The sequence below is a fragment of the Staurois parvus genome, unplaced genomic scaffold (genome assembly GCF_062004578.1).
Source record: "Staurois parvus isolate SC_StPar_1 unplaced genomic scaffold, SC_StPar_1.0 ptg000031l, whole genome shotgun sequence".
Taxonomy (NCBI): Eukaryota; Metazoa; Chordata; class Amphibia; order Anura; family Ranidae; genus Staurois; species Staurois parvus.
The window spans coordinates 12,584,577-12,593,382 of NW_028317827.1; the positions used below are offsets into that span (position 1 = coordinate 12,584,577).

The 8,806-nt window shown below is 38.2% G+C and overlaps 1 protein-coding gene across 1 annotated transcript in view; it reads right to left on the minus strand.

Annotated features, from left to right (window-relative positions):
• The window catches only part of GRB14 (growth factor receptor bound protein 14), an 83,532-nt gene extending 75,218 nt beyond the window's left edge, over window positions 1-8,314 (minus strand). The window contains exon 1 of the mRNA XM_089660613.1: window positions 8,249-8,314. Within this exon, the coding sequence (XP_089516739.1) occupies window positions 8,249-8,311 (63 nt within the window). The 5' untranslated portion in view covers window positions 8,312-8,314. The remainder of the gene's footprint in view (window positions 1-8,248) is intronic.
• Between the last annotated feature and the right edge of the window lie 492 nt (window positions 8,315-8,806).

Below are 8,806 nucleotides of genomic sequence, written 5' to 3' on the forward strand. Positions count from 1 at the left end.
TTATTTCCGATTTTTTGTGCTGAAAGCAGTAACATTTTTTTGCATGGAAATATGTAGTTTTTTATTGTAGGCTGTGATTTTTAGGAATAACTCACTGAAATCGGTCCGAACAAGAGTCTAGTAAACATTCCGGATATGATAAAGCTTGAAACACAAAATCATGAATTATAATTTAATAAATAATCATAAAAAAAATAATATAATAATATATTTAATTCAATAATATAATCAAACCAAAAACACTGAAATTTGAAATACAGAGGCAAATTCGCACATCGCTGAGCAAAGTCGCAAAATCGTTTTCAGCGTCTGATGACGAATTTCCCCACAAATCATTATCACTCAATTCTGCAAGTGGTTCTGATTTACTATCGCTGTTCTCTAGCTGGTCTAAAACCGCTTTTGACATAAAGGGACGCTTTTTGGACGCCATGGACTTTTCTAAGTTTCCAGGCAGAAAGGACAGTCAAAATGCAGGCAGGGCACAGGGCAAAGCAGTAGGGACAAAATATATGTGAAATGCATTGAAACAGCAATGTTATACTATATAATAATCAGTTTTTAAAAAATGAAATTTTTTAAAAATTTCAAATTTGCCGCCGGTTTCGGCGCCTGTACGTCCTGACGTCACAGGGACCGGAACATGGAAGCCGGATGCCGGCATCGGCCGGAGGAGATGGCCGGGGATGTTGCAGGGGACACATTGCAGGAGCGAAGGACAAGGTAAGTGCTGCAGGGATCCCCTGAGCAATGCCGCATGGTAAGCCCGAGTGTAGCTCTTGAAATTTTACCCCGAGCTACACTCGGGAATACCACCAAGGAGGTTAACCACTTCAATATCAGGCATTTTTACCCCCTTCCTGCCCAGGCCAATTTTCAGGTTTCAGTGCTTTCACACTTTGAATGACAATTGGGCGGTCATGCAACACTGTACCCAAACTAAAATTTTATCATTTTGTTCACAAAACCAGAGCTTTCTTTTGGTGGGATTTAATCACCAGTGGGGTTTTTATTTTTTGCTAAATCAACTATCTATCTATCTATCTATCTATCTATCTATCTATCTATCTATCTAATTCCTCCTGATTCTTACTCCTAAAAACCTGTCTTTGTTAGTATGTATGAACCTGTCACTCCCGCTCCTAGCTCTCTCTTCCTCACACTGAGCTTTAATACCTCCCCTTAGTTGAGTCTGTTTATAGGCCTTGATGCCCAGTGGGCATCCTTAATATCCTCTCAGGACTGAGGAATCGACACTCTAGAGCCCTGGGATGACAAGCCCATGCATGTTCTTAGAATATACAATGTCAAAATGGGTTATGCTTCGTATTGAATTACCTATAGGGTTTCAGAGATTAGTGAGTTATCACCATTTGCTTTTCCTGCACTTATAACATATGCTTTCATATAGTCCAATTTCTCATTATCCTTGTATGATTTTAAGCTTTCTTTGCCCAACTGGGTATTTTCAGTTTTACAACTGTTTGTTTGCAGGTTTGCTCCACCTGCCCTTGAGGGCATTGATATTTCTGTAATTGCCTTAGTAATTCCTGTTTGACTGAAACACATCCATGTCTTTCTACTTAATAAATATTTTGTAAGAAAAAAAATGTATGTAGATAAATTATAATTAAAATAATTATTTATCAGAACTGTATATGAAAAACAATGTTGAAACTTCACTCTCTCAATCAACATTATTACACTATTTTTCAATACATTTCTGCAGTTATTTCCTGGTTTCTTGCCTAGGTAAATGATGTCATACATCCCAGGAATCTTCAGGAGGGGAGGAGGGGTTTTCTAAGCTATGTACACCCTCCTACTTGTATGTCTGAACTAAGGATAGATGGATTCAGGAAGTCAATGCTACATAAATCATCTGCCCTTACTCAAGATTGCTACAGCCAGAAATGCTAGGGGGGTGTTTTCTCAGCAAAATAAAGCATTGAGACATGAATGCATGGGTGAGTTTGCTTTGAATATTAAAAATGAATTAAATAGCATTTTTGCTTTGTGGTGCTCAGATGTAGTGTAGTTCCACTTTAAGATTTGCAGCGCATGCTCAGTGTGCTTCTGAGACATTACTGTTTATTTTATTTCTTAACATGTAATCTACTCAATGTACTGTATATGGTATAAGTAGCTACATAAAGTAAAGGCAGAGGCAGGAAACCTTTTGAGCCTAGTGTGATGAAAAATGTTTATATGAAATTATGTAACAGATTATATAAAACAAGATGTTTGCCTCACACTCTTAACCACTTCCATACAGGGCACTTTTACCCCCTTCCTACACAGACCAATTTTCAGGTTTCAGCGCTCTCACAATTTGAATGACAATTGCGCGGTCATACAACACTGTACACAAGCTAAAATTGTATCATTTTGTTTACACAACTAGAGCTTTCTTTTGATGGTATTTAATCACCGCTGGGGTTTTTATTTTTTGCTAAATTAACAAAAAAAAAGACCGAACATTTTGAAAAAAAAATTTTTTTCTTTGTTTCTGTTATAAAAGTTTGCAAATAAATAATTGTTCTTCATAAGTTTAGGCCAAGATGTATTCTGCTACATGTCTTTGGTGAAAATAACCCAAATTAGGATGTATTATTTAGTTTGTAGGAAAGCTATAGGGTTTACAAACTATGGGATAAATCTGAAAATTGATCAATCCTGAAGTACTGACGGCCAATCTAATTTCTTGAGGCCCAAAAATGTCAGAACAGTACAGATATCCCCCAAAAGACCAGTTTTTGCAAAGTAGACAGTCAACGTATTTTATAAGAGACATGGCGAGTTTTACATACTGTCACCAGTGCAGTACAGCATCAACATATAACTGGTGTGGCAGTGATAAGGGACACTGACTGCTGACAGTACGAAAAAAAATTTGATAATTATTTTTTTAAATATTTTTTATTTTTTTTTTATTTTTTATTAAATTTTTTCTCTTTTTTAAGATTTGTTTTCATATTACACTATGACCAAAGTAGTATAATGTTACCATAGTAGCATTGTATTACTTTGGGGAAGTGATCAGTATTTTCTTTTTCACACAATTTGATTGCTTATAGCAAAGAATTTCTTTGCTATAAACAAGCATTTAACTAAAAGAAATCGATTAATTCAGGTATTTTTGTTGTGATTAGCTGTGATTGGCCACAGCTACTCACATGACACAGATGGGCTGTAAATGGCCCAGCCTGTGCATGTGATCACTGTGACCATTCACAGCTAGACACACTTGTATACAATGGATGGCATGAAAGGAAGCCATCCATTGTATACAACTTTCGTGTGACCAAATGATACTGGCAACAGGGCCGGTACACAAATCTGTCATTGGCCACAGTGCGGCCCTGTGGGCATGCACAAAGCACAACTCATATGACGCCATCCCAGAGGGGCAAGATGTCCACCCAGCTGTCATTTGACCATAGGCCAGGGCGGGAAGTGGTTAAGGGGTTTCTGACAATGGGAGGCAGGGCGGGGGTTTAGGGTCATGTGACTGGCGTGATTGGCTGTCAAGGCAGTCACATGATCGGAAAGGTCCCAATCACAAGGAGAGATCAGGAGATTTCCGTGGGAAACCAGCTCGGCGTCACATATTTGCGTACCATCGACGTAAAGAGGTTAATGGAAGAAAGAGCGCCCCATCATTGCTGTCAGTGGGAGACTTAGTGTACCATCAGTGTCAGTGGAAGAAATAGTGCCCCATCATTGGTATCAGTGGGAGGAATAATGTCCCGTCAGTGATGTTAATGGGAAGAATAGTGCTCCACCATTGGTGTGAGTGGAAGAAATAGTGTGTCATTATTGGTGGCAGTGGGAGGAATAGTGTCTCGTATCAGTAGAAAGAATAGTGCCCCCATTGCGGGTGTCAGTGGGAGGAATAGTGCCCCATCTTTGGTGTCAGTGGAAAGAATATTGGCCCATCATTGGTATCATTGGGAGAAATAGTGCCCCATCATTGGTTTCACTGGAAAGAAGAGTGCCTCACTGTTAGTGTCAGTAGAAGGAATGGCATCTCATTGTTGGTGTCAGTGGGAGGAATAGTGCCTGGTATTCATGGGAGGAATAATGTTCCAAGGGCCAAATAAAGGCCAACAAAGGGCCACATCTGGCCCATGAGATGCAGTTTGAAGACCACTGTTATAGACTGAAGGATAGTTGCGCATGATTGTATACTCATTGTATTGTATAATTGCACTGCAAAGAAAATAGTTACTGAACATACATTGAACATCTTCTACTGCTTTAGTAAATAAGCCCCATTGCTTAGCAACAATGTTGACATTGTAGACCTCTGCAAATGTTTTTATATTACAGGAATAAAGTGCCCATAAACAATATATGACGATTGCCCAGACAAAGATCAGTAACTGGCTTATTAAATTAAATACTGTGACTGCTGGCATCTCCCAGCAAAATGGGCTTCTTCATTTTTCACTTTTATAGCGGTTAGTACATTTCTATAAGCTTCAGTGAGTCTCATTAGCCTCAGCTAATGTTGACAGCTTAAGATATCAACACTTAGCAAATAAGTCTCATCACTTGATGTATGTTATCTCCGTATGTGCACATGACCTATGAAATCATAATGAAATAACTTGCTATGGTTGTGTTTATATTTAGTTATTGTTTGCTAAGATTTTTATACTTTCCTTAGTATGTATTTGTCAACTCAGCAGTAATGTAATGCCTCTAGATCAGGGGTATCAAACTGGTGGCCCTCCAGCTGTTGCGAAACTACAAGTCCCATCATGCCTCTACCTTTGGGAGTCATGCTTGTAACTGTCAATCTTGCAATGCCTCCTGGGACTTGTAGTTTGGCAACAGCTGGAGGGCTGCCAGTTTGACACCTGTGCCCTAGATGATCTAGATGGGGTCTCTAGCTGAAGTCGACTCGCCTGTTTTTCCCTCCCTTGGTCTACAGAAGAGGGAGAACAATATACCATATCTTATAACAAGTTCACAGGCTCTTCTGCAACTATTTTTATGTGTGATTTTAATGTTTGCACAATGTGTTATTCTAATGATGTTTTACGTCTTTGTAAGAAAATAATTCATGTGTTTACGCAATTTTGTTTGTGTTGCCTTAAAAGTCTCAGTATATTTCAAAGGGGAACATATTTTTGGTACTCTAACTTTTGGGATGTTGGCAACCAGATGATGAACCCTGTGTTGGATCCATCTATTCTAGATGATCTCAGGATACCTCTAGACAAAAACGTGGCCATAAGCATCACTGTCTCTTAAATGTTCACACATTTTACAATCTGACTACAAAAACTCCTCTATAATTACCAATGACTATGTAGTCTAAGCGCCTGACTTTCTACAACTCAGCGGTGATAGCTTGACGTGTGAACAGTCTTTCATGCTTTTGTAAAGATAAACAGTTACAATTTGATCTCTCAAAAAATGTTGATCTTCCTTAAAAAATATGTATGCTATGGTGCCAAATAATAACAAACTGATGTGTCCAAGTGCAACAAATGTGTTTTGTATACAATCACCTGGTTATCCTATGATGGAAAAACATACATATACAGTACATGGGCTGTTTATTGAGGCAAAGGGGCTGGAAAATGTTTGCCCTACAGGTTGATCTTTCTGGCAGTATATGTCTGTAACGGATGCAAATAGCCTATTTGTAACTTTTCAAATTTAAATTTAAAATTTCTTTAGACTGGTACCTTTATCTCAATTTACAAAGCTTTAACACATATTAAGAAGCTTTAATTCAGCCATGTGACTATTTTTTCAGGCTCATAACTGTCACATTTTTAAAAATAAGGATCTTTTACCTTTACACTTGACCCTTCCTTTAAGATTGTAATGAGCAGGATTCCTCTTGTATTGAATTGTATAGTAACTGTACTGTCACCTTCCATTTTGTAACGTGCTGTGCCAACTGTTGGCATTATAGAAATCCTGTATAATAATAATAATGCTTATACTGGAGTGTCAGCTTTTTGTCCTATAGTAACTCTAGACATATGGATAGTAAGAAAGGCAGCATTACATTTTACTGGCTCATTGCAATTATGGCCCCATGATAAGACTAAAGAGAGTTGATTTATTAAAACTGGAGAGTGCAACTAAGCATGGTAGCCAATCCGCTTCTATCTACAGCTTGTTCTGCTAAGCTTTGACAAAAAAAATGGAAGCTGGTTGGTTTCTATGCAGAGCCGCACCAGATTTTGCACTTTCCAGATTTAGTAAATCAACCCCAAGGTGTCTCTCTGAGACGCATACATTAGTACATTAGTCCAGCCAAGTACACAGTCATTATGAATATTCAAAGATTATAATTACTTTACATTATAAAAAAATATTGTATTTCTGAACAAAAAAAAATACATTGAGGATGATTTACTAAAGGCACATAGGCTGTTTGCTTTGCAAGGGAATTTTCCCTTAGTTTAGTGAATAGAAACACAGAAAAATGACTGCAGAAAAAGTTAGAGCAGTACATAGAGCCTGACCCCTTTATTTCTTTTTTTCTCTCTTTTTTGTTTTTATTTTTTTCTATACATCCTTTATTTTTTGTTCCGTTTTTTCTCCTTTTTTTTTGTTAACTTTTTTGTCTTTTTTTTTAGGTTTCTCCCAAGCATGTTTGAAGCCATTTACTGTTGACTGGCTCACTACCTGTGCTGGAAGTTTATTCCAAGCATCAACTACTCTTTCAGTAAGATAATACTTTCTAAAATTAGTTTTTTGGACTCTCCTCCAGCTAGTTTGAGGTCACATCTCAGTGTTCTCAATGTGATGAAGCTTTACTAACTTCCATTATTATTATACCTGATTTATATAGCACCAACAGTTTGCACAGCGCTTTACAAAATGAAGGTAGACATTACAGTTATGATATAATTTGGTACGAGAGGAAACAGAGGGCCCTGATAGTTAGAGCTTACAACTTCCATCATCCAATCATGTGCAAGCATAAATACTGTTAACTTTTTCCTTGCCCGTGATTGGGTATTCTTTGCAAAGTGAAGTTTCACTCTTTTCTCAAAGCTTAGGGAAAATTCCCTCGCAAAGTGAAGAGCCTGCCTGCCCTTAGTAAATCAAGCCCTTTAGGATGTACTGAGTACTAACTGTCCACTTAGCCAAGTAAATGTTAATGTCATAAAGTGATTGATAGTAAATAAGGTGCATGTTTGTTTGCTCTCCCAATTATGTTTGAGGGCCAGTTCACACTACATGTGTTTCAGTTGCTTTTTTCTGCATCCAAAATGCACAAAATGTCGGTTATATGGTTGTCAATGTCATAGTTCACATCAAATTTTGGCGTTTCAGTGCGTTCCAGTTGTAGAAAAAAAAGTAGAACATGCTGCATTTTTTTCTGCACAAAACTGTACTGAAACGCAGTAAAACGCATCAAAAACGCACCAGAATGCACTAAAAATGCACTGGAATGCACATGTCCCTATTTAAATTGAAAAAAAAGAGGGGAAAAATGAACTGGAATGCATCAAAAATGCACCGGAATGCACCAAAAATGCAGTGGAACACACATGTCCCTATTTAAATTGAAGAAAAAGAGAGGGGGAAAAATTTACTGGAATGCATCAAAAACGCACCGGAATGCACCAAAAAAGCAGTGGAACACACATGTCCCTATTTAAAATGAAGAAAAAGAGAGGGGAAAAATGAACTGAAATGCATCAAAAATGCACCGGAATGCACCAAAAACGCAGTGGAACACGCATGTCCCTATTTAAATTGAAGAAAAAGAGAGGGGTAAAAAATTTACTGGAATGTATAAAAAACGCACCGAACACATAAAAAATGCACTGGAACACTTCAAAAACGCGCATGCGAAAAGCATTCAGAACACATCTGGACTGCGTTTCTATAGAGTGAACTGGCCCTAAGGGAAATGATTAAAAAAAAAGACTGTCTTAGCACACAATTGGTTAATTGAAGTGATCTCAGCTTCATCTGGTTTACTGAACTCATTGAAGCGTCACTTTGCTAAGTTAATACGCTGATCTTCTAGTAAATCAAGCCCAATCATTTGGGGGTCAGAACCTAAATCTATATTGGACCTCTATCTAATCTATTCGGACAGCTCTGCAAACGTTCCAACAAATAAAATACTGGTAGCTATGGTAAAGCATGATTTCAATGTTACAGCCATATAGCACACACACATACTGTCATGCAGCTCTTCAAGCTTTCCAGATCCTGGCTCCCAGTCATTGACAGAACAAGTCACACAGCAGTGCCCTACCCTTTTCTGTAGCAGCAGTGGGGTGATAGCAGGCAGGGTCACTCTCCTCGCATACAGGCTCATGTTTGCGCTGCATACAGCAGTTTACACGGGGAATAATAGTCCAGGATATGCTGTCACGTCAGATAGTGCCGAGTTGTACAGAACAGACTGAGGGAAAAATGTGATCCTAACTTCACTCAAAGCCAATTAAAACTAACCGTGGGAGAGCACAAACACGCAGCCAATCACAGGTTTTTCAAGGCTTCCCTTTTGTCCTTGGAAGCACATTCTGATACATTTGTTTTTAATACTTAAGAAAAGCAGACAACGTTCACCGAAAAATCTTTAATTTCAAAGCCACTATTGTCAGATTAACACAGAGTGTGTTGTGTTTAGGAATCTGGAAGCTTGGACGTGTTCGTGAATGTTTAACTTTCTCTAAGGAATTAAACGTTTTGCTGATTTCGAGAAATTCAACAAGGAGCTAACCGAGAGAGGATCTCAGGCCTCGTGCTCTGGCATGGACAAACCTGCAATTATATGCATTGGTATGGATTTAGAGGACGTTTCGAAAAG